The 25,429-nt window shown below is 45.1% G+C and overlaps 1 protein-coding gene across 8 annotated transcripts in view; it reads left to right on the top strand.

Annotated features, from left to right (window-relative positions):
- Positions 1-25,429, top strand: part of meis2a (Meis homeobox 2a) — a 132,902-nt gene that overhangs the window by 52,959 nt on the left and 54,514 nt on the right. For all 8 annotated transcript variants that reach the window (XM_078233289.1, XM_078233286.1, XM_078233288.1 and 5 more), the window contains one exon: positions 5,380-5,525. In XM_078233289.1, the coding sequence (XP_078089415.1) occupies positions 5,380-5,525 (146 nt within the window). The remainder of the gene's footprint in view (positions 1-5,379; positions 5,526-25,429) is intronic.

The following is a 25,429-nucleotide window of genomic DNA, read 5'->3' as shown; positions in this document are numbered from 1 at the left end:
GGGAGGTGTATGATAGGGTGGATGGCGGGCGAGATTAAGTGACAAAAGGGAAGGTAGTGCCGAGCAAAAAGAGATGATAATGGGACAAGTAAAGGAACGAAACATGGGCTTAGAGAAGGTGAAGTGGGAACAAAAAAATGGTCATCAACAGCTTGTGTCAGCAATCTAAGGTTGTGATGTGAAATTGTTAAACTTCATGTTGGTTCTTAAGAACATAAGAATTAGGAGCAGGATTGGCCATCTGGCCCCTCGAGCCTGCTCCGCCATTCAATAAGATCATGGCTGATCTTTTCATGGACTCAGCTCCACTTACTGCCCCGCTCACCATAACCCTTAATTCCTTTACTGTTCAAAAATGTATCTATCCTTGCCTTAAAAACATTCAATGAGGTAGCCTCAACTGCTTCACTGGGCAGGGAATTCCACAGATTCACAACCCTTTGTGTGAAGAAGTTCCTCCTCAACTCAGTCCTAAATCTGCTCCCCCTTATTTTGAGGCTATGCCCCCTAGTTCTAGTTTCACCCGCCAGTGGAAACAACCTCCCTGCTTCTATCTTACCTATTCCCGATATATAGACTTCTAAAACTGTATAAAGTACCCAGTTGGAAAATCCAGTTCCGTTCCTCGCGAGCTTATGTTGAATTCCATTGGAACAGTGTCAGAGACCAAGGACAGAGAGGTCGGTGTGGGAGTGGGGAAGAGAATTAAAAAGACAGGCGGCTAGAAACTGGGGGTAATTGTTTGTAACCCGAACAGAGGTTTCTGCAAATCAGTTACCCAGTCTACGTGGTCCCCTGTTATAAAGGAGACCACATCATCAGCAGTGAATAAAGTATAATATGTACAAGGAAATCATGGTTTCCTCATGAAGGAGAGTTTGGGACCTTTGATAGGGAGAGGCGAGGAGGTAAAATGTGTTGCATCCTCTACACGTGCATGGGAAGGTGTTGTGGAGAGGGGAGGGACTGTTGGGATTATTGAGGAATGGACCAGTGTGTCGTGAAGAGAAAGCTCCCTTTGGAACGCTGATAGGAGGAGGCGAGGGAAGATCTGTTGTGTGGCGGCATCACGCTGCAGGTGGTAGAACTGGTGCAGGTTCACCTGTTGAAAGCGGAGCAAAAGGTGAGGACGGGGCAGCCCATCATAGTTTTGGGAATGATGGGAAGGGGTAAGAGCAAAATTGATGGACATGGTCAGCACTGCTACCTCACAGCGCCAGGGACCCGGGTTCAATTCCGGCCTCGGGTCACTGCCTGTGTGGAGTTTGCACGTTCTCCCCGTTTCTGCGTGGGTTTCCTCCGGGTGCTTCGGTTTCCTCCCACAGTCCAAAGATGTGCAGGTTAGGTTGATTGGCCATGCTAAATTGCCCCTTAATGTCCAAAGACGTGTAGGTTAGGTGGATTAGCCATGGTAAATGTGTGGGGTTACAGGAGTAGGGCAGGGGAGGAGTGGGCCTGGGTGAGATGCTCTTTTGGAGAGTCGGTGCAGACTTGATGTGCTGAATGGCCTCCTTCCGCACTGTAGGGATTTGATGGTAGTTAAAGACCCCATTAAAGGGCACAGAGGGGAAGATTTTTAAAACATCCTCTGATGGGATGTGGCATCGCTGGCAAGCCCAGCATCATCACCCATCCCTGATCAATGATGAGTGCTTAGGGCCTGAGACTCGCTTTCAATTCCCGATTTTATTAATTGAATTAAATTCCACTCGCTGCCATGGTGGGATTTGAACCCATGTACCCCTAGAGCATTGGCCCCAGCGTTACTAATCCAGTGACATCACCACTGTCCCTACCTAGGGAAGGTTGGTTAGGAAGGTGCCATTGTCCGAACAGATGCAACAGAGCCGGGAAAACTGGGAGAATGGAATGGAGACTTTATGGGGAGCGGGGTGACGGGGTAAGTGTAAGCAGGGTAGCTGAGGGATCAGTGGATGATAATATTGGCCAAATCTGTTGCTTGTCTTGTTCCCTTTGCTGGATAAAAGAGAACATTTGGTGTACTTCAAGGACAGCTCGAATATAGCAGATTTTTGTGTCATTGAGTCTACATTTCTGACTCTATCGAGATATAAATAAGCCGTGGGAAGGCAGTCGGGAGGAAATTTGCATAAATAAGTAGGTGAGATGTGCTGCATTGCTTCATTGGAAGCTGAAGGTGAAGCTTAAAGACGGGATGTAAAACCTTAATCTACTTTTTTTTAGCGCTGGCCTGTTTATATTATGATCTATGTCTGCCTAATTTGGTTTAAGTAGTAACCGGTACATTTTGTTTACCATTTAGCCAGAGTCTTTAGGCTCAGTGTTACTGGAGTCTTAATCCAGCCTAAGCACGAAGCAGCAATGGCTCCAGCCCCGTTGTCTGATGTGTTGTGAATGAAGCCGCTTTCTGTCAGTAACATGTGGTCTCTTCACTGGAGAGCCCTGTGTAAATCCTGAGTAAATAGAAGGAGCCTAACAAAAGATGAGCCCCTGCAGCTCAGAGCATTTAGAGCCATTTGGGGGTTGAATGTGCTAAATGCTGCTTATGCCGCCTGAAAAGTTGAGGAGAAAGGAACATAAAATCCCTTTTTTCTCTCTCTCTCTCACTCTCTCTCTCTCTCGCTCTCTCTTGCTCTCTGCTTTTTGCCTGGAGGGAGGAGGAGGAAGGGGGGGTTGCAGGGAGAGGGAGGTTGTTCTGGGCCAAAGAAGCCTGAGGTAAGCCTATGAGGAGTGTTTTTTAGTGCTCCTTTGAGTGTAAAGAAGGTGGTATGGGTCACTGTCTCCTCTTTAACGGAGGAAAGCCCACGCAGTTTGTAAATGTTGCATGCAACAAAAGAAAAGTGCAGCTGTTACACAGAACTCCAGCGCGGCGGGGCCACTGCCCCGCTGAATATCTGGTCAGTTCAAAATAAATCTTAACAAAAAATTCAATTTTAACATGCGAGAGCATGCGGCACAGCGGGGCGGAAAGAGAGCCCAGTAATTAGAGGCTCAGGTACTGCTTGTTGCAGACAAATTAAGAGGATTGTAACGCATTTTTTAATGCAACAACACTTTGAACAATTTTTAACCCCAGTGTCGCAAATGAAGCATGGTAAGAAAATAACAGGGGAAAAAATATCACGTTAGAAAATGCAACAGTAAAATGCCCACTTACCGCAATTTAAGATTTGATATATTTCCAATTCTATTAAATTAGTGCCTAATTGCAAAGGAGATAAAGGTTCAGTTAGCAAACAATTTTGGTGAAAATACTAAATCCTAACACTTATTTTTGTGAGCTCATTTTCCTTTCTTCCTCATCTTATTTTCTAATATGCACACATACTTCTGATGCCAGCTTTTTTTTTTAAAGGCGTAGATTTTCCTCTCCCCAGGCATAGCTTCCCAGGGCTGCCGGAGGCTATAACGCAGCACCTCAGATCCCCAAGGGCCAGAGCCTGGCTCCTAATAGCCACTCTCCATCTGTGTCACATGGATAGATGATAAGACATTTCCAGTTTCTGTTCTGGAGTGCACATCCACACAGGTTGTAATGCCATAGTTGCCAAGGAACAGTCAGAAGCCATTAGCATTTGGGAAAATTTGCCCTGCAGCATTCCTTCCTGGCATCGTGGAAGCAGGGTGTAACTCACCAGCCCTCTGCGCTCGGCAACCGTAATGAGGCTGTGGAGAATGTTTCTGGTCCAGAATCATTTTTATGATTATTTCCACCTTTTTGGCTCCCCCCGTCATGGTTCACGTTCGAGGGGAGGTAGCAAAAGTTAGTGGTAGATGAAGGGTTGTGCAGATGGAGGGTGCTGCGCTGCCTTGGGGCTGACTGGCTATAATGAAGTGGCTTGTCAGTCTGTAAATACTGGGGTCGCCTCATCGTCATGATGGAGGGTATCACATTGCAGTGAAAATGAAAATGTCAATAAAATTAATCTGCCAACTCTTTGCTGTGGGTTTTTTTTTCTCTTCTCTCTCTCCCCAGCTTCTGTGGCCGGCAAGGTAAAAGAGAAATTAACTTGTGTGTAAAAGTTGCCAAGGAGAGAGTCCTTGTTTAACATAATTGTTCAGTCCCACCAACCCCCTGGTAATCATATAACTAGAAGACAGTAGTAGAATTAGCTTCTGCGCTTGTAGCATTCCTCAGGAAGCTCTGTGGCTCTGGCTACACTGAGTCCGAAGTTTATTGTTTTAAGCTTTCCTGAACAAGGTTTTTACTTAGCATGGGACTTATGGCATTTACTGCTAATGAATGTCTATTCTTAAATTACAAAACCCACAGTCTCAGCGCAATTTCCAGATGTTCTGCCAGGACCTCAGCTTCTTAAACAACAGCAGGGAGCATAAACTCTACACTTCTCTGTTTTCTTGTTTCGTGTGGCTTTAGGCTAATGATGTGCAAGGGAGAAACATGGCCGGTTGAATAAAAAAAAATCCTGATGCTGTTTCAGTATCCTTCATTTATTTTGCATTTGATTATACTTTGGCTTTTTTCTTTCTTCTTTCTTTTTAATGTTATTGGTTCAAATATTAATGGGGAAATATGGTATATATAGGTGCCTGATTGATGCCTCTCAAAAACAGGAGGACAAGCACGTATGAATTTTAAGAAAGTACGCGTACAGGATTGCCTTGGTGCAGAGTTTTTTTAGATACATAATTTAGATGCCCTCTGGGCAGGCTTTCAAGGCATTTTTGCCGGAGGGTAAAGAAAAATAACTATGACTGTTAAAAGTAAATGATTTTTGCTAATGCACAATTAATGCAAGGAAAGACAGAACAGTGGTGAGAGTGGATGGAGGTAACTCCTGATTTAAAGAAGGCACCTTGCCTTGATATGTACCTAATTCTTGTAAATATAAGAGTCGAAAGCAGTGATGCAGGGAGACAGAGGGTGTCATCCCATGCAAATGCATTGGGGGAGGGGTGCGATGATGAACTGTGTTCTGTTCTGTGCAATGAGCCATGCCATAGTTACTTACACCTTATGCAAAATCCCCGCAACGTTCAGATTCTTTTTAAGTCACCGTCTGTGTTTAGTTCGGAAATCTCGTAAGCCATCCCATATACTTAGCAAGCAAAATAAGATCAAAACAAAATTATCATTGCAGCTTTTAAACCGAATATAAATTTGGTTGACAGAAGGCTACTTCTCTCTGTCAAAAGCACAGCAATAATTGAATTAATGATACATGTGTGTTCATGTGAAGTTTATCAAAACAGGATTGGGGGATATGGTGCCTTGAGTTAAATATTATTCACATAACAATCCAGTATTTTAATGAGAGATTTTATCAGTTTGCATTATCCCAAATCACTGCGAATCAAATTTGATTGATCTTGTTTGTTATTTGCAGAATGCTCACAATGTGTAATCTTTTGTTTCTCTTTGTTCCACGATCTCAGGTGATGGGTTAGACAACAGCGTAGCCTCACCAGGCACAGGTGATGACGACGATCCAGATAAGGATAAGAAGCGACAGAAAAAGAGAGGCATTTTCCCCAAAGTAGCTACAAATATTATGAGAGCATGGCTCTTCCAGCACCTCACGGTACGTACAGTGGAAAGAGATCCCCTTGTGTTGGTTAGCATTGCTGCTTTGATGTTAATGTAGATTGTGTCCAAAGTTCATGAGAAAGTGTTTCATTAATCTGTGAGCAGTGCACTCCATTGTGCTTAGGTGTTCCACTCATATTGGTGTGCTTGACTATATCGATGTTTGTGAAACATCAACCGCGGTGGCACAGTGGTTAGCGCTGCTGCCTCACAGCTCCAGGGACCCGGGTTCGATTCCCGGCTTGGGTCACTGTCTGTGTGGAGTTTGCACGTTCTCCCCATGTCTGCATGGGTTTCCTCCGGGTGCTCCGGTTTCCCCCCACAGTCCGAAAGACGTGCTGGTTAGGAGCATTGGCCATGCTAAATTCTCCCTCAGTGTACCCGAATAGGCGCCGGAGTGTGGCGACTTGGGGATTTTCACAGTAACTTCATTGCAGTGTTAATGTAAGTCTACTTGTGAAACTAATAGATAAACTTAAACTTTAACTTTGACATGGGGCATCAGAGAAGGATTAGGCCATCTGGTCCCTCGAGCCTGCTCCACCATTCAGTAAGATCATGCTAGATCTGGTTGTGGTCTCAGCTCCACTTTCTTACCCGCACCACCACCATCCCACCACACACACACACCCCCACCCCCACCCCCACCCCATCACCTTCGATTCTAACAAAAATCTGTCTTAACTCTGCCTTGAATCAATTCAATGCCCCAGCCTCCACTGCTCTCTGGGAAGAGAATGGGTCACTGTCTGACAGGTGATGGGTTAGACAACAGCGTAGCCTCACCAGGCACAGGTGATGACCTGTGAGAAGTGGAGAATTCCACCAACTAATGGCCCTCGGAGAGAAAAATAAATTCTCCTCATCTCTGCCTTAAAAGGGAGATCTCTTACTTTAAAATGGTGGGTTCGTGGTGTTGTACTGGACTAGCAATCCGGAGGCCCAGGCTGATGCTGAAGGGGCTCAAATCCTACCCAAGCTGCTGGTGGAATTTAAATTCAATTTGTTTACAACAAATTGGCACTGATCATTGATTGTTGTAACAACACATTTGGTTCACACATGTCCCTTAGACAAGGAAATCTGCTATCCTTCTTTGGTCTGGACTCGTCGTGTGTGGGGCTACCCTGTAAACTGTCATGGTGGCGTGTCACTGGCCATTCGGTGGAGATATTGCTCCACCGGCATCATGGCCAGGCAGCCAATGCCTTTTATTCAATTACATTTTTTACCCTTCTCTCTTTCTTTCTCTCTCCCTCTTGCTGCCTCACTCTCTCCCTCTGTCTCTCTCCCTTTCTCTCTCTGTGAGTCTCTTGCTGTCTCTGTCTCTCTTTGTGTCTCTCTTGCTGTCTCTGGCTCTCTCTCTCTCTGTCTCTCTTGCTGTCTCTGGCTCTCTCTCTCTCTCTGTCTCTCTTGCTGTCTCTCTCTCTCTCTGTCTCTCTTGCTGTCTCTGGCTCTCTCTCTCTCTGTCTCTCTTGCTATCTCTGTTTCTCTCACTCTCGCTGTGTCTCTCTTGCTGTCTCTGCTTCTCCCACTCTGTGTATCTCTCTTGCTGTCTCTGCTTCTCCCACTCTGTGTATCTCTCTTGCTGTCTCTAGCTCTCTCATTCTCTCTCTCTGTGTCTCTCTTGTTGTCTCTCTCTCTCTCTGTCTCTGTCTCTCTTGCTGTCTCTGTCTCACTCTCTCTCTGTGTCTCTCTTGCTGTCCCTGTCTCTCTCCCTCCCTATATGGCTCTCTTGCTGTCTCTGTCTCATTCTCTCTCTGCGTGTCTCTCTTGCTGTCTCTGTCTCTCTCTCTCTCTCTGTCTCTCTTGCTATCTCTGTCTCTCTCTCTCTCTCTGTCTGTCTCTCTTGCTATTTCTCTCTCTCTCTCTCTTGCTGTGTCTCTCTTGCTGTCTCTCTCTCTGTCTCTCTTGCTGTCTCTGTCTCTCTCTCTTTGTCACTCTTGCTGTCTCTCTCTCTGTCTCTCTTGCTATCTCTCGCTCTCTGTCGGTCTCTCTTGCTGTTTCTCTCTCTCTCTAGCTGTGTCTCTCTTGCTGTCTCTCTCTCTTTCTCTCTCTGTGTCTCTCTTGCTGTCTCTCTCACTTTCTCTCTCTGTGTCTCTCTTGCTGTCTCTCTCTCTCTCTGTCTGTCTCTCTTGCTATCTCTGTCTCTCTCAGTCTCTCTCTTGCTGTCTCTGTCTCTCTCACTCTTTCCCTGTCTGTATCAGCAGTTTGGCAGCTCCCACCCTGAATGGTGGGAGCTGCTGTGATGCGTCATGACTGGAGGGCCTCCTATTGGCCCTCCAACCTCAGGCACATGTCCGCCATCCTTAATTGGATGGCTCGCATGCCCTCTGGCCACTAATTGGTCAGTCTGGTTAAAATTGATGTCAGGTTATTGCTGCCAACACAGTGCTAGGTCGGGACCCCATCTGACCCTGACGTTGAGGTCCTGCTCCTAAAGTGGGAAATCCTGTCCCATGTGTCTGAATTAAAGCATACTCTCCTACAACATGCTGTGTGTACATGTATCTATTGGTCTTTAAACCATTGCTGGTTATTGGTACAGTTTTAATGTGAATATTCAATTCAGATTTGTTAATTCATACAAACTTCTTTTTTGTTGATTTCATTATATCTTAACAGGGTTACTAACTGTAGCCTTGTGGTAGGACACTCACAGATATTTCACTGATTTATGTCATTCATCTATACAGATATTACCTAATAGCTCAGACTTAATTTTTATCCCAGGTTTAAGAGAGTGAGAGGCCGTGCTTTAGGATGTGTTTTACAACACACTTTAGAAATCACTGAATTGACAAGAACTTCCCCTTTTATGTGTAATATCGCAGTTGAAACCTTCCGGAGAGTTATGCTTTCTTAATGAAATGGAAGTGGTTTTTTTTAATGATGTACTATCATAACTACTACTGAATGACATCTCTGGCCCCGAAAAACTGATGTGGCGACATCACGGTTGCTGGAGATCCCCTTGGCTCAGTCCCAGACTCAAATTAACATTGGGAAAAGTGAAATTCCAGTTACAGAAATTGCCAGATCTTTCCGGGTAGCTTTAGTCAAGGTCAAACCTTAAGCGTCATCGCAGGTCTCAAACTCTAGTCTTATGTCACAAATTAAAGCTTCCGCTGTAGCTGAGATGTAATTGCCTCAGTCAAAAATATTGTTGAGGGGGGACAGTATTAAGCAGGTGGAGGAGGAACAGACTGGCTTTATTCAATATCCACATTGCTTCATTCCACTTGCTCAGCTCTGATCACTCGTCAAGAAGGGAAAAGGACATGAATCAATAATGCGTGTGAAAGAATTAATTGGTGTAAATAAGCGAAACGCCTTTACCCAGGTTGCAAGAACGTCAGAATTCTCCGGCTGTTCACGCCCTGCCGGCGAGAACGTAGATTTGGCGCTCAGCGAAATCTCTGCTCGCTGCAGCGGGACTGGAGAATCCCGGCCGCGAGCGAGGTTAGGGAATCTGTATTCTGCAGAACGCCACTGTTCCCAGTGAGCCAGGAGTAGTATTGTTATTTATCCTGTATTTTAGTATTTTGCTGTTTAGTTTTAATATATGCAAAAAAACCCTAAAGATTTAGAAGATGGGTTTTGGAAACCTTGTTAAGTGTACTTACGACTGGCGCTTAAAGAGTTAACCAAAAAAACCTTTCGTGCTGAGATCATGGCTGACTTAACAGTTATGTATTTTAAAAATTGTCCCCTTCTGATAACCCCTTGTTTTTGACACATTTGTTTAGCCACGAAGATAAGGTGTAGATGCAAACTAAGAGGCATTTGTTGAGTTGCCGTAATGCCTTTGTGCACACTTTAAGCTGGGAGATGCTTCGTACAGTATGTGAGTCCAGTCCTGCAGCTGGTAAACAGCTGCTTCCTCTGTAACAGCATGTGCACTCAAGTGTGCAGCCCCTGTCATCACCTGAATACCTTTAATCAAAAAAAATTATTTTCATTCCTACAGCGACCAAACTTTGCCAAGAGTACTTTCCACCTGCAAAATTAAACGCGCTGTGTTGTAGCTTGGTAGATAAACCTTTAGGCAAAGCTACAGTCACACAAACAAATTTTAGCGAATCAGTAACTTGAAAAAAAGTTTCTCCAGTTGAACGGAAGGTTAAATAGAATGTGTGTTCTCTGTGGACTCTTAATGCTGAGTAGCTGAAGGTGTAGGGGCGAATTTGCCATCCTGCCAATCACGGGAATGGGAGCGGGCGAGGGGTGGACCATGGAAAGGTCTGGTGACCTGGGGTGGGGTTTTCCGGTCTCGGGGCAAGTGCGGCCAGAGAATCCCACATGTAAGACCTGGCCTTCAATGTGATCATTTCTCACAAAGCAACGTAAACATTCAGGCGATTGCAGTGAATAATCCAGGATCAATGGACCAATACTTGTGCGATTTGTGAAAGAATGACGGAGAATTCTAAGAATAGAGTAGGGTTAATAGTGCACCGTGTGCTTGTGACACCGAGCTTTCAGACACTGAGAAACCTGCGGGCTGTACTGAGCTTGTTTTATCTTGGGCAGGCTGGTGTTCAGGGCACTCCAATTGACTTCAACATCCTGAGGTTTTCATGGGGAGTGGGGGGAACATGCCAGGGATTCCTCTCCTGATTACTGATGCAGTAACCCCTGCTGGATGGAGCACATGTGGAGACATTCAGTGAGGACAGAATCAGCTGCGATCTCTCTCCCCCACCCCCTACCATCCCCAAGTTCCCTTCCCCAACCTCTAATACAATGGCCACCTCCCACACATGAAGAACAGCCAGTTTGGATGAGGTACCCGGCGGGAGGATGGCGGGGGTGGGGGTGGTGGGGGGTGGGGGGCAGTGGGGGGGCGGTGGTGGAGGGGGGGGGTGCGCCAGTCATCGATGCCAAACTCGAGCAATGAACTGCTGCCTCAGCAGAGAAAAGAGATGAAATATGTCAATGCATCAGTCAGCCTGGAATACATTTGTGCTAAATTTTAGAATCGGTACTTCAAGTATCGGCGTGCATACAATTAATACAATCACACGATGCCTGTACGGCAATAAAAATCCACATCAACCCATTCCGACAGGATTTTTACTGTTACACAGTTGGTGTGAAGTAAAAAACTTTCATTGAAATGGTCTCCAGACACAGTTTGCACATGCACTAATGACGGTGCCGTGTGGACAGAGCACTGTACTTTCCCCCATTAAGGCAGAACCTTGCACTTGTTTTAGCAACCAATGGAACTGTTTAGTAACAACCCTTCACTTTAACTACCAGCTGCAATTTGTCAGTGTTTTGTGTCGGAGATTTTATAGTTTTACAGTCAGGAGCTACAAGATCAGAAATGAGAAAGAAATCAGTCCGGAATGGGATGCAGAAACGGGTTTGCGGGTCATATCCTGCATTGTCTCTCCTTTGTATTCTGGGTGTCAATGCACGATGGAGGTGACTTAAGGAGAAGGTAGAAAGGAACAGCAGACAGGTGGGTGTAGAGCAAGACATTCTGCAGGTGATTGGGAGAGAGAAGAATCTTCTACGTTAAAGTAAGCGTGCAGGTACAGCAGGCTGTAAAGAAGGCAAATGGTATGTTGGCCTTCATAGCGAGAAGATTTGAGTATAGGGATAGGGATGTTTTGCTGCAATTATACAGGGCATTGGTGAGGCCACACCTGGAGTATTGTGTGCAGTTTTGGTGTCCTTATCTGAGGAAGGATGTTATTGCTATAGAGGGAGTGCAGCGAAGGTTTACCAGGCTGATTCCTGGGATGGCAGATCTGTCATATGAGGAGAGACTAAGTTGGTTAAGATTATATTCACTGGAGTTTAGAAGAGTGAGAGGGGATCTCATAGAAACTTATAAAATTCTAACAGGGTTAGACAGGGTAGATTCAGAAAGAATGTTCCTGATGGTGGGGGAGTCCAGAACTAGGGGTCATAGTTTGAGATATGGGGTAAACCTTTTAGAACTGAGGTGAGGAGAATTTTCGTCACCCAGAGGATGGTGAATGTGTGGAAATCATTCCCATCGAATATAGTTGAGGCGAAAACTGTCTGATTTCAAGAAGAAATTAGATATAGCTCTTGGGGCTAAAGAGATCAAGGGTTATGGGAGGAAGGGGGAATCAGGATATTGAATTCGATGATCAGCCATGATCAAGATGAATGGTGAGCAGGCTTGAAGGGCCGAATGGCCTACTCCTGTTTCTAGTTTCTATGTAAGTCAATGGTCTGGATTTCTGGTATTCAGATACGAGGGGTAAGTGGGGGTCACGAGCACTAGGGACAGCAGGACCGTCCTAGACACTTTCTCAGAGATGATTTGCTAATTAATCATCTCCAGGACTGCCATCCAATTCAGGAACTTCAGGCAGAATTGTAGATCCTGTCAGCCAATCAGAGGAACATAGAACAAAACCAGAAAATGCTGGAAACTCTCAACAGGTCTGGCAGCATCTGTGGAGAGAGAATGGAGCCGACGTTTTGAGTCTGGATGACCATTCATCAGAGCTTCTTCAGAGCTCAAGACATGAAACGTTGGCTCTATTCTCTCTCCACGGACGCTGCCAGACCTGCTGAGATTTTCCAGCATTTTTCTGATTTTGTTTCAGGTTCCAGTATCCGGAGGGTAATGTAGATTCTGGGTTTGTTGTCCTGTCACCTCAGCAATCTCACCGGGAGAAGTGGACACTGCTGATGCAGGTCAAGGATCAGGAGAGGGCACCTCAGCCCCTTTGGAGAGGTAAATAGAGATATTTCAGATCAGCGGGGTCAAGCGGACAGGCTGATCTGGATGAATTTGGGACAGCACCTTCCCTGCCCATGCCCATTTTTGCGACAGGGATTGTTCTGCTCCTGTAGCCCCTCAGACAGCCACAGGGAGGCTACTGACATGAAGTTAAGAACAAAGAACAGTACAGCACAGGAAACAGGCCCTTCGGCCCTCCAAAAAGTTAACACCTTGCCCACATGTTGGGGGTGGTGGCCTGGAATAATCATTACTAATTCAGCTTTTAATTATTCAAATTCACTGCCCATCTCCCTGTTCAGACAGAGCTGATCAGCATCTGGGCCTGGCCATGAGGAGTGTCCCCAGTGGTGGGTCTGCACTGTGGCATCATTCCCAGTTTAACTTAACAATAAAACTGGGACGGAAATTGGTTTGCGGCAACTAACCAATGACGTGCAACTCGGAGGCTCACCCGAGATCGGGCCTTTCCTGTGTCTCCAGCTGCCGCTGGCCAACTGTGAGTGGGTTTAATTCAGGACAGTCGTCCTTCCAGCATCAACCCTCTGATAAGTGCCGAGGGTGACTGGTGAGGTGGTGGAGGAACAATGGGAGGAGGCCAGATTGGCAGTGGCTCAATTGGCAGTGCTCTGACCTCTGAGTCAGAGAGTCTTGGGTTCAAATCCCACTCCCAAGAGTTGAGTGCAGACTCAAGCTCCAGGGCAGTACAGAGCGAGTGCTGCACTGTTAGAGATGGTGGTTTCTGATTGAGACATTAATGTGCGGCCATATCACTTCCATGTGGATGTAATCAGTCCAATGGTGCTAATTCGAACAAGAGCAGGGGAGTTTTCTCTGTGTCCTGTCCAATATTTATCACCCAATCAACATCACAAAATAAAGATTATCTGGTCATTATTGCATTGTTGTTTGTGGGAGCTTGCTGTGCACAAAATGGCTGCCACATTTCCTAAAGTACAGCAATGCTTACACTTCAAAAGGACTTCATGTGTTGTTTAAGTTTTAAGCTTATTTATTAGTGTCACAGATAGGCTTACATTAACACTGCAATGAAGTTAGTGTGAAAAGCCCCTAGTCACCACACCCCGGCACCTGTTCGGGTACACTGAGGGAGAATTTAGCACGGCCAATGCACCTAACCAGCATGCCTTTCAGACTGTGGGAGAAAACCGGAGCACCTGGAGAAAACCCATGCAGACACGGGGAGAATGTGCAAACTCCGCACAGACAGTGGCCGAAGCCAGGAATGGAATCTGGGTGCCTGGCACGGTGAGGCAGCAATGCTAACCACTGTGCCACCGTGTCACCCATAAATGGGGATAAAATGGGGGTCATGTTAAAATGGGGATCATGTCTTTAATGTGTAGCTTATCACTCGCTGCCATTTTTACCATGACTGGTGTCACAGCACATGGCATTAACATATTGAAATCAGTCTCCTGCGATGCCATTGGTTGATTTAAATGTAACAGTTGTTGCCTGGGTTCCTATGGGCGGCACGGTAGCACAGTGGTTAGCACTGCTGCTTCACAGCTCCAGAGACCTGGGTTCGATTCCCGGCTTGGGTCACTGTCTGTGTGGAGTTTGCATATTTTCCTCGTGTCTGCGTGGGTTTCCTCCGGGTGCTCCGGTTTCCTCTCACAGTCCAAAGATGTGCGGGTTAGGTTGATTGGCCATGCTAAAAATTGCCCCTTGGAGTCCTGAGATGCGTAGGTTAGAGGGATTAGCGGGTAAATATGTAGGGATATGGGGGTAGGGCCTGGGTGGGATTGTGGTCGGTGCAGACTCAATGGGCCGAATGGCCTCCTTCAGCACTGTAGGATTTCTATGATTTCCTGTGGCTTGGGAAAGGCAGCAATGGAATGGAAGTGGGAGCTGATGAGGTAGGTGCCTTTTCAAGTGCTCCATGTGGTCCAAGAGGCACAGGAGTGGTTCCACCAGCCTTTCTTGGAAACCTTCAGCCTCTCCTTTGCCAAGTGGAGCCTCCCTGTCCTCCATCGCAGAGCTCCCAACTCCCCAGCTTCCTGTAAACATTGACATCCATGCTATGTTGAAATTACGGTTGTTGTCCTGTCCCCCCCCCCCCACCCCCTCACCCTCCAGGTCACGACCTCTGGCCTTGCCCTTTCCCAATAGCTTTTCTTCCATCAGGTACAGCTCTCCAGCATTCCCTTGAATCCCGAACGTCTCTCTCTCCTGGCCTCCCCTGACCTCGGGCACCTGTATCTCGTTTTCCCCTTACTCATTTATCTCTCTCCTCCTCCTTCCTCCCCCCAAACCACATTCCCCGCCTCGATCTTGAGCAACTTCCTTTCGTAGTCGCTTCCCTTCACCCCTCAGCCACCCCCTCCAAATGCCCATTTCTCTCTCAAATGCTGGGCGCAACCCCCGAATCTCCCCGGCCCCCTCTTCCTGTCAGTGATTCTCCTACTTAACAAACCGATTGATTCAACCTGCTACTGTGCAGGAGAAAAAGCAAGTTAGAATGAGATCCCATTGCTACATTTCTCAGAATATGATGCTAATACGATCAGAAGACATAGGAGCAAGAGTAGGCCATTCAGCCCATCGAGTGTGACCCTCCATGATTTTATAAGATCATGATGGATCTAACTGTGGCCTTAATGCCATTTTCTTGCCTGTCTTCTGTAACCCTGGACTCATATTGTCGATTAGAAATCTGTCTACCTCTGTGTCCTCGGCCAGGACGCACATCCTACCCGATTTCCCCTGCTTGCACCCATCTTCCCAGTAAATATTGCGACCACCATCTCTTTGGTACACATTTTATCCACCCGCTCATTTCACAAGGAGTTAAAGCGGGCTCTGATCTCACTGTGCAAGGAAGGCCCTCACTGAGAATGGCACTGATGCACATCATTGTTGAATCAAAATTTTCCGAAGCATTTATGTCCTTGATAATTGTCCTGCATGCAAATCTTAATCCGTTGTATTTTGTACTAATTGCCCTGTAATCCTAAGTGATGAAACAAGAGGTAACTATGTTGCACTCTTCTCTTGTTATCCTGTTTTACACTTTAACACAGTTGATTAGAAAGAGTGTGGGACTAGCCTGTGGAACTGCCCCCTCTCACGATATGGGATTTTTCTAGGGGACTAGGGGATTTTTCACAGTAACTTCATTGCAGTGTTAATGTAAGCCTACTTGTGACTAATAAATAAACTTTAACTTTAGAAAGTTTATTTATTAGTGCCACAAGTAGGCTTACATTAACACTGCAATGATTTGACCCTGGTGTCAGGGGGATTAGCAGGTTAAATATGTGGGAATCAGGCCTAGGTGAGACTGTGGTCGGTCCAGACGCGATGGGTTTCAGCAAATTATTGATAACATTATCCATTCATAATGTCACCTGAGTGAAGAGTCCTGGCCTCACATGAGAAACAGATACACATAAACTGAGCTGCCTCTAATCAACAATTCTAAAGAGTGAGGAAGAGAGGCCTACAGATATTTCCCTTATTAACACTGGAGAGATCAGCACAGTGCCCCTTCCCCTTCGCCAATGTTTGTTCTTTCCGGAGACCTTTGTGAAAGGAGGGAACAAGTAACTCAGAGGATTTGTTTACTTCCCGCAACCCCTTCAGCTGCAAGGTTGCCAGTTCAATCCTTTCAACACACACACCAACCGAGACTGAGCCACAACTCTTTTTTAAAAAAAGGGCAAAATTACTTTCCAGTTTCAGCGACAGTTATAATACGATCGAGACCCTTTCTGATGCTCGAGACTTCTAAACCCTAAGTCAGGAAGATAGCGCAGGAAAGGTGAATATTGGATCCCCATTTCTAAACTGTCACTTTGATGTAAAGACATTATTAGTAAATGAAGGTGTATTGATTGTGGCTCCAGGGTCAGGATTAACCAGAATGGTCACTGCTCTGTTGAAGCAGTGGGTATTCTGCCTTACAGCTATGGCCTTTTTGGAGGTCAGGTGCCCTGTGCCCATTTGCACAGAGGAATTAGACAGAACATGCGTCTGTAGGCTGATTACTTAACCAAAGACAAAATAATGAGTCCTAAGCAAATACTGACTAATTGAAAGGGCTGTAAATCCATTACATATTGGTCAGGGATAATCAGGAGTATTTAATCACTTTTATCTATTCAGGAGCACTGAAGCTGCAACAGAAAAGCCCTGAACCTTGCCATGTGCTTATTATTCTCATCATTATCAAAATTACTTCACAGCTGTTCTTTGCTACATCACCTCAGCTGGAGATTTAGTAACCTGTAAAATGCTTTTAATTTGGAGTCGAGTGAATTTTGTTGGAGAAGCAACTGGGAGGTTCTCGTTCCCCCGTCCTGCAGGGGCCTGGTTGTGTTTTAGTGTAAAATCCTTGGTGGGAGCGCCCAGCCAGACCAGCCCTTCCTTCCACATGCAAGTCAAAAGTTTCACTTTGCTCATCTTGTACTCAGCCTTGACATTTCCCAGATTATTGACAAATGATTGCGTTTCCCCCTGCGAAAGTTGAAAGGGGGCGGTACGGCGGCACAGTGGCTAGCACTGCTGCCTCACAGCGCCAGGGACCCAAGTTCGATTCCCAGCTTAGGTCACTGTCTGTGTGGAGTTTGCACGTTCTCCCCATGTCTGCGTGGGTTTCCTCCGGGTGCTCCGATTTCCTCCCACAGTCCAACGGTTAGGTTGGTTAGGTGAATTGGCCATGCTAAATTTTCCCTCAGTGTACCCGAACAGGCACCGGGGTGTGGCGACTAGGGGATTTTTCACAGTAACTTCATTGCAGTGTTAATGTAAGCCTACTTGTGACTAATAAATAAACTTTAACTTTAGAAAGTTTATTTATTAGTGCCACAAGTAGGCTTACATTAACACTGCAATGATTTGACCCTGGTGTCAGGGGGATTAGCAGGTTAAATATGTGGGAATCAGGCCTAGGTGGGACTGTGGTCGGTCCAGACGCGATGGGCCGAATGGCCTCCTTCTGCACTGTAGGGATTCTATGATAAGTTGTTGTGAAAATCCCCTAGTCGTCACACTCCTGTTCGGGTACACTGAGGCAGAATTTAGCATGGCCAATGCACCTAACCAGCATGTCTTTTGGACTGTGGGGGGAAACCGGAGCACCTGGAGGAAACCCAGGCAGACACAGGGAGAACGTGCAGACTCTGCACAGACAGTGACCCAGGCCGGGTATCGAACCCGGATCCCTGGCACCGTGAGGCAGCAGTGCTAACCACTGTGCCACCGTGCGACTGGAGCAATGTGAGAATTTTCCCATCTGGCTATGCTAATTCAAGCAAGTCTACAACTAAAACCACTGTAGAATTCAATGCAAGTTCTCCTCATTGTCCTCCCATTTTTTAATAACATTGTTTTAAAGCGTTTTTTTCGCTTCCCTCTTTGTGAAGGCCAAACTGCTCTTGTACAACAGTAATCCCTTCCTTAAGCAGTATTGTTTTTCACATCAAAAAGACTAATTGAATTATCTCATTAATTTAATTTGTTAAGCAAATGTATTTCATCATCGCAGGATGTGCTCTTGCAGGGAGGGTCCTCAGACTTTGCCTCTGAATGGGTCAATGCTGCATTCTAGCATTCATGCATTCATTAGCTTTGTCGGGAGAAAGGAACATTGGTTGTTTTTTTTTAAACAAGCAAGCAGCATGGAGCAACTTTTTCATCGACCGCAGGGGTCTTTCTACATATGTTCTCAACCCGGGGCTATTGTCACCTCCTCTGAACAACTTGGAAGGACAAAACAACAAAGACTGGCCACAGTAATTCCCAGCAGTTAGTTTAATGCGGCAGAGGGGGCAAAAAAGCAAAGTCTCGTTTCCACTCGTTGTGGGTTAGTGGTGTTCATTTTTTTAATAGTTTTTTTTTGTTACTGTGTGTGTGTGTGTGGAGAGGATTTTTTAGTTTTGCAGCGGGGGAGGTAATGATATGCAGAAGGTGTGTTTTTTTTAAAGCATGCAGATCTCTCACCATTCAGGTTTCCGAACTTTGAGATGCGGGTTTTGCCCCGTTGTGTGAATAGCCTGGATCACATAGCAATGCTTTAACGCTAGATGCAGGAGATGCTGGAATTTTACACTAACATTCCCCTTCTAGTTGTTTCACGCAAATGAAAGCAGAATTAAGCATCATTGAGGCCGATGCATTCTTTACCCATTTTGCCCGGCAACATTACCATTGAGTTAAACAAAAACTCCTATTGATTTGACCGAGTTTAAAAAATACTCCAAAGCCCAATGTAAAGATATCTTGCTGGGACTGACCCAGCAATGATTTTCATTGACTGCAGAGGAAGGATCTTTAAACTAGATATATTGAGAAGCCCTTAGATCATTCAATTAGCCCTTCAGCTTCCTTTGCCTTTCCTCTCAAGGACTCTCCTGCATGGTTTGCAAAGAATATATTTGGTCACAGAATGAAAACAGGAAGTGCTCGTGCACAAAGACCTCCTCCCCCCCCTCCCCTATAAATGTACCCATCAATTTTCAGAGAGATGTCCTTATCTTTGCTACAACAAACACATTGAGGTGGCTTTTATTCCAGTGTGGAGGCTTTCAGACCTTCATTAGAATGTGACAGACTTTGATGGAATAAAAACATTACCTTTTTGGGATTTTTTTTTCTTAAGAAAGTCTCCTCAAATGAAATACCCTCAATCCGTTCCGCAAAGCCACAAGTTTATATATTAAGGCCACGATACATTTGCTCATTTCATTCACCTGCACATAGAGGATGTGAGCCGGAAGATTGCTAGAATGCAAAGTTGGTCATTCCAAAAGAGAAAAATAATTGACGTTTCTTGAATTTATAAATTGTGACAAATTTTGGTCATCGGCAAAATTTTGTTTCTATCACCATGGCAACACTCAGGTGATGAGAATTATCATTAAGTTTGAGACAACACACATGGCCTTTGAGCTGTTAGGCTAACAGTAAACCATGTTACACATGGCTACGGGCAATCTCATCGTAGGAGAGGATGTTTGCTCAACACAAAGGCTAGTCCACCCACTATAGTGTGGACCTGGGTGCGAGCGCACCCTGTTTGAGACACTGCCCTTGTTTTTCCAGCAGTAAGTTCTGTAGGGCCTCGATTACATTCAGCCTTGTTGCAGTAGAATGCACTGCAGCTCAGTTGGCAGAGTTTCGCTGGCCAGTGCAGCCAGACACATCTGTTCATTGTTTTTTTTAAGAATTGCCAAAGTTACGTTTTGCACTGTCATCAGCCCTTCAGTGAAGGAAAATAATACATCAAAACAAGACTGGATCTTACCTTCTGAGCCAGATCTTAAAAAGCGGTAGTATTTTGAGTTATTCTTAATGTGTATTTTTAATACAAATTCCAATATTTTTTCCAATTTTGAATTAATTCGGTTTAACCCCTTCTGGTCCTTTGGAGAATCTTTTTTTTTATCTAATGGGATTGGTGTTGGTGGGGGGTTACTGAGATTCAAAACTGACTGAGACTCCTAGCCTCATTTGTCATGTGCTTGTTTGCTGTAGGGACTCGATGTCAGCACTTTGGTCACCCATAGCAACCTGGAGGACAGTTCACTTGTCACAGACTGCGCCCATAGAAAACGAAATGTTCCAGAGCTCATCAGTCACAGAGCTATCAGATAATTATGGCAAAGGCCACCAAATCCTCTGCTTTTATCAAACAAGGTTCTCCGCAGCCTTTTCTGTAGAATGGAAAGGACAGAAGTCAACACTGTCTGCCATCTGTTGTCTTTGTCCTGCTTTCTCACATGAGCCAATGAAGCTATGAGATGGAGATATTAACCCCTCCAGGATTGCGATAACCAACATTTTTTTTTAGGTCAGGTCGGGGTATAAAACACAACTTTTCTTTACAGCAAGGCAAATGTATTCTCTAAATTCCAGGTTTGAATCCAGTTACACTTGTTTGAAATCAGCCAGCATTATGGGAGAGAATTTAGGGCGATATTTTATCGAGGCAAATAAAGACCGGCAATCACGCAACCTTTAGAAAGCGGTAGATATATTTCTAATAAAAAAGGGACATGGGGAACAGGTGGGGAGGTGGATTTGAAACCAGGGAGAGATCAGCCATGATCTGATTGAATGGCGGAGCAGGCTCGAAGGCCATAATTTGCCGACTCCTGCTCCTAATTCCTATGTTCTTGTGTAAACCCTCTTCATCCTCCATCACAGAAAACAGTGTTTGTCGATTGTTTTGAGCTCTGTGAATATTCAGGTGGTGATAGACTGCCGTTTCCGCCAAATTGTCATGCCAGCACTTTTAATCTTTTTCTCACAGTAGGGCTGGGAGGATTTGTTCACAGAGTGAGTACAATCCACTGAGCCCAATATTTCTTTATGTAACCATCAGGTTAAGTTTGCCTGAAAATAAATGAGTGCCAACATCGACCTAACATTGTCAGAAAGAAAGCATTACTGTAGTTTTTCCAAGGCTGAAGCATCAAAGGATTTCAGTGTGTCACTGGGTGCTTATGAGACAATGACATTATTTTCATTTTGCTTTTTCCCAAAACGTCCAGCCGCATGTTCCTGACACCCTGTAGAAAGCACCTATTGCCTCTCCAATTAACATGGGAGATGTTTAGCCTAAACGCAAAACCAAATTGGCTGCGTCTTACATCTTCTCAGTATTACTTGCAAATCTAATCCTAATGTTCAGCAGCAGATCACCATAAAAGTATAAATATGCACTCTTAGAGGAAAGGCTGGTTTATTGCAGATTTAGAGGTGCATTTAAAACAGCTAATGCCTTAGCTTGGTTTTGAATGCACGGAGTACAGTATGTGAATCATTTAGACAGTGACTAGTAGCAAAGATTGGCAGAAGCTTGAATTATAATACCGCTGGCAATATTAGCATGTCTTGAATACTTCTTTCTCATCTAATAGTAAGATGTTAAGATGTTTTCATGCCTTACAGATCACCTTCTTTCTAAAATGCTACTGTAGGTAAATCCCAAATCCAGCTTAGCTACACTTCAAAGGGCATAAATATTTTTGAACTCGCAGAAGTCAAACACAATGCTTATTGATGACTTTATCTGGAAAACACAAAAGGTGACTGGAACGGTGCAAGCAATTGGTTTTTCTTCAGGGAGATGTTTGAAACTAAGGCTCGCTTTAGAGTGCTTGAGAAATGAAAAGAATAATCTGCACTTTCCGCGTTTAGTACTCCGTGTCTCTCAAACAAGCAGACAAGTGTTTGGAAGTGTAGGGCGCAGATTATTTTAATCTCAGTTTTTCACATGCTTAATATTTGTAACCATCTATCTGAATTAATCACAGTTCCTGGAGAGGTCCCATTCTAATCCCAGCTAAAAATGTTCTGAAAAAATATGTTGAGAAGAGCTTTGTAAACTTCAGCCCAAGTGCGATTCCGTACCACGTATTTTCCCAGGATTAGATTTTCACCGAATACTTTATATTTTTGCAAACCCTCAGCATCTCCCAATTAGCACCTGCTCTTTAATATTCCTACATTGCAAGATCAAAATTCAATGGATTAAAAAACGTGGACTCCCACAAATAGCCACCTTCCCATGAAGGCCCTCCCATTTATCTGCATTGACAATCCAGACTGCTAAATCTATACTCATTTCTCAGTCACGTGCGTCCTATCAAAATTGCTTATTTGCAATATAATGCACAGATAAAAGGGATGTAATCCCAGGGAGATTGTAAAAAGTACTTGGATAAGGAATGGTTTGATGGGGTGTTTTATTCCACACAATCCAGCTTCTGTGGCAGCGCCAACCTTTGCAAAGCAGGATTGCGTACTTTTTTTCTTGTGAGCGCTGCTGGAGGGCGTTGTTGACGGGCTGCTGCTTTCAATGTAGTTGCCATTAATCATAGGCTGCCATGTTGTGACGCAGGTTCTAAAAATGTACCATTGAGATGTTGTTATGTGCTGGAGGCCTACAAACAGCCCAGGCCTTTGATATTCATCTCACACCAGGGTAAAGAAAATCCAGAGCAAAAGTGCAAACAGACAAAGAACTGGAAGGGTCATAGAGAGGCGGGAGGTGGGGGAGTTGCGGTTCTGGCAAGGAGGAAAACTACTAAAATCAAAAACAGACACCGGGACTCTTAAAGTTTGGGTTTGCCAGGGCTGCAATAAATCTTCACCATTTTGACTTCCAAATGAAACTCTGCGCTATTGCATTGACACTATTTTTGATTCGGACGCATTCCGTATCGGTTCTGGCAATGTCTTTCCGGTTACCTTGAAGGATGTACCTCCGACTTTGAATTTGTTCCGAGGGTTCTGTTTTTAACGGTAACATCACTTTTGATATCCAGGCTGGAATGTGGTGCGAGTGCTGAACCGCTCCTTTGTATGTCCCGGTTTGTGGGCCGCTTTTACTTTGCCAATAAAATAGGAAGCAGGGCAACGACAGAGGTGACTGCTTATGAATATTCATGATGCCAACTCCTCCTTTCTTAAGGCTCTTGAGATTTCCTGATGTCAAAAGCAAGCTTGCACAGGCTGTTATGACACCGTTCACAGCCACCCCAGCAACCCTTTGCCAGCGATGAGGGAGAGAAAAAAAGCCTGTAATTATCCACACTTTTCTGAATCCCCCCCTTAATGTTCATTATTTAAAAAAGCAGCAATTACAAGTTCAAAGGGGTTTAGGAGGCTAGTAACCTGCATAATCACTGCCAAATTAAGCAGGACTCATTCGTCACAGAACAGTACACTCTGAGCAGTGAATCATGCATGCAGTGACAGGCACTGATTTACATGAAGACAGAAAGCCATTGGCCTGTGAGGTAGGGTTGAGCAATTCGCCATCCTCCAGCCTCCTGGTGTGTACCCTGTTCAGTTTGTTTTGTGAGGGGTGGGTGGATGGGGAGGGGGATTGGGGGGGTGGGGGGGTGGTAATCACAGCTATCTCTTGCATGCAGGTAAACCCATTAAGCGATTGTAATTTATACTTTTAGCTCCCGGTCTGCTTGCTGCGTTAGCCGCACAGTAATCGAGTGACACACCGAGTGCTTTGGGCTGCCGGGTGCTAACTGAACATTTGTGTGCCTGCTCTTAGCTTAGCTTCACCGCACCGACGGAGATACTGAGCGGAGCTGCCTTTCAGGTGGGGATTGAACATTCCAGGGGAGAATCTCAGCGAGATCCTATTACAACGGTGTGTGATCAGCGTCACACAAAAGAACACGACAAAGAGAAAAGTTTTTTAAAAAAAGACAGCTCTGGGTTTTATCGGACCCAAGTGCTTCTTTTCCTCCTGCCCAGATTCGACAACTTGCATCAACCAACCTTCTCTAATGTTACGGGGAACTGTGAAGACCTTTCTGACTGAAATTCCATCACCTGAAATCTGCCCTGCCTAGCTCTGGAACACACGAGATTGTGTGATTGTGCCAAGAGTGCAGCACCTTCTGTGTCTGCACAGAACACAAATTTTCAACTTACTTTTTAAAAATGCAAGAAAAACTCTTTGCTGCTGGACTGCCCACCCATGGAATTCATTACCACAGGAAGTAGTTGATGCCAAAACATTGAATGTATTCAAGAGGCGGCTGGATACAGCACTTGGAGTGAACGGGATCAAAGATTATGGGGAGAAAGCAGGATTAGGCTATTGAGTTGGACGATCAGCCATGATCGTGATGAATGGCGGAGCAGGCTCGAAGGGCCGAATGGCCTCCTCCTGCTCCTATCTTCTATGTTTCTCTCCTCCCCGCCCCACACACACACACGCACACACGGTCAGGAGGATGAAGTGGCGCAGACATTATCAGCATCTCTCCCTGGTTGATTCACGAGGAGAGACAGGGTGGAAAGCGGGAAGGAATTCCCTGCCCAAGCAGTCTTGCGTTCCTTTTGTGGACCAATGGCCAAGACTTGCAAACCTGCCCCTTAGGGAAGCCCCAAGTTCAAATAAAAGTAAAAGTTTAAAGTTTATTTATTAGTCACAAGTAGGCTTACATTAACACTGCAGCAATGTTACTGTGAAAATCCCCTAGTCACCGCACTCTGGTGCCTGTTCGGATACACTGAGGGAGAATTTAGCATGGCCAATCCACCTAACTCGCACATTTTTGGGCTGTGAGAGGAAACTGGAGCACCCGGAGGAAACCCACACTGACACGAGGAGAACGTGCAGACTCCGCACAGACAGTGACCCAAGCAGGAATCGAACCGGGGTGCCTGGCGCTGTGAGGCAGCAGGGCTAACCACTGTGCCACCGTGCCGCCCGACATCAGACATCACTGAGAGTCAAACGTGGATTTCCTACTCGACATTGTAGTGTTGCAGTGTGGTAGCTGGCTTGCCCCAATTCCAGACAACCTGAAGATATTCTACAATAGGCACCATTCCCCTTAGCTCAGCTTTCGCCTTGGTGCATGTAAAGACTCTTACTGACCACAACAATTAACAGCACTCCATTGCAGAGTATTCTTTGCATAGCATCATCACTTCCAAAGGACTTGTAAATCAGATTAGCATTGGATTTTGACAATATATGCTTGGGAATCATTCTTAATGACATGAAAGTATGCCTTCGGAGATAGATTTTGCATACAAATTTAAAATCTTTAGATGAATGATGCCGGTACCTATTGCTGTTAGTTTTCAATTCACTATATCTTTCAAATAGCTTTTGATGGATGCGGAGATTTGAATAACAAGCACCTTTATGTTGATTAGGAAGCAAGAAGATGTTTTGTGGGAGAACTAGACATGACAATTAAACACAGCCAGGTCTGACTGTAGCTCAGGCCAAGATGGGTAGAAATCAAAACGCAACAAATCCTGTCTAGTAACCTCAGAATATTGTACAGTACGGTAACTGCTCGCAGTTACAAGGGCAGTAAATGCTGTTCAACTCAGCAGGCAGACAATAAAAAAAAACAGGAATAACACTTTCAGACAATTGAGTTTCCTTTATGCACACCTACTCTATTACGTCAGAAAAGAGTTATTATCATGAGGGGCCGTTACAACTGGTGCTTGGTTTGAAGGCATTAGCGAAGCCAGTGTCTGCTGGTTATAGTCTACAGTTTGATTGCTTGATTACTTCATTAATTATTCCGATGTCAAGTAAAAACCGACAGCTGGCTTCTACTTTTAGTCAACCGCAGTTCGGCATATGCTGTCTGTGCGACTTGGGCTACCTCTGGTGCCGGTTTTGTTCCTTTCTTCCT

Source organism: Mustelus asterias, chromosome 18 (genome assembly GCF_964213995.1).
Source record: "Mustelus asterias chromosome 18, sMusAst1.hap1.1, whole genome shotgun sequence".
In the NCBI taxonomy this organism is placed as follows: domain Eukaryota; kingdom Metazoa; phylum Chordata; class Chondrichthyes; order Carcharhiniformes; family Triakidae; genus Mustelus; species Mustelus asterias.
Note: the sequence above shows the minus strand (reverse complement) of the source record. Positions and strands in the feature narration are given on the sequence as shown.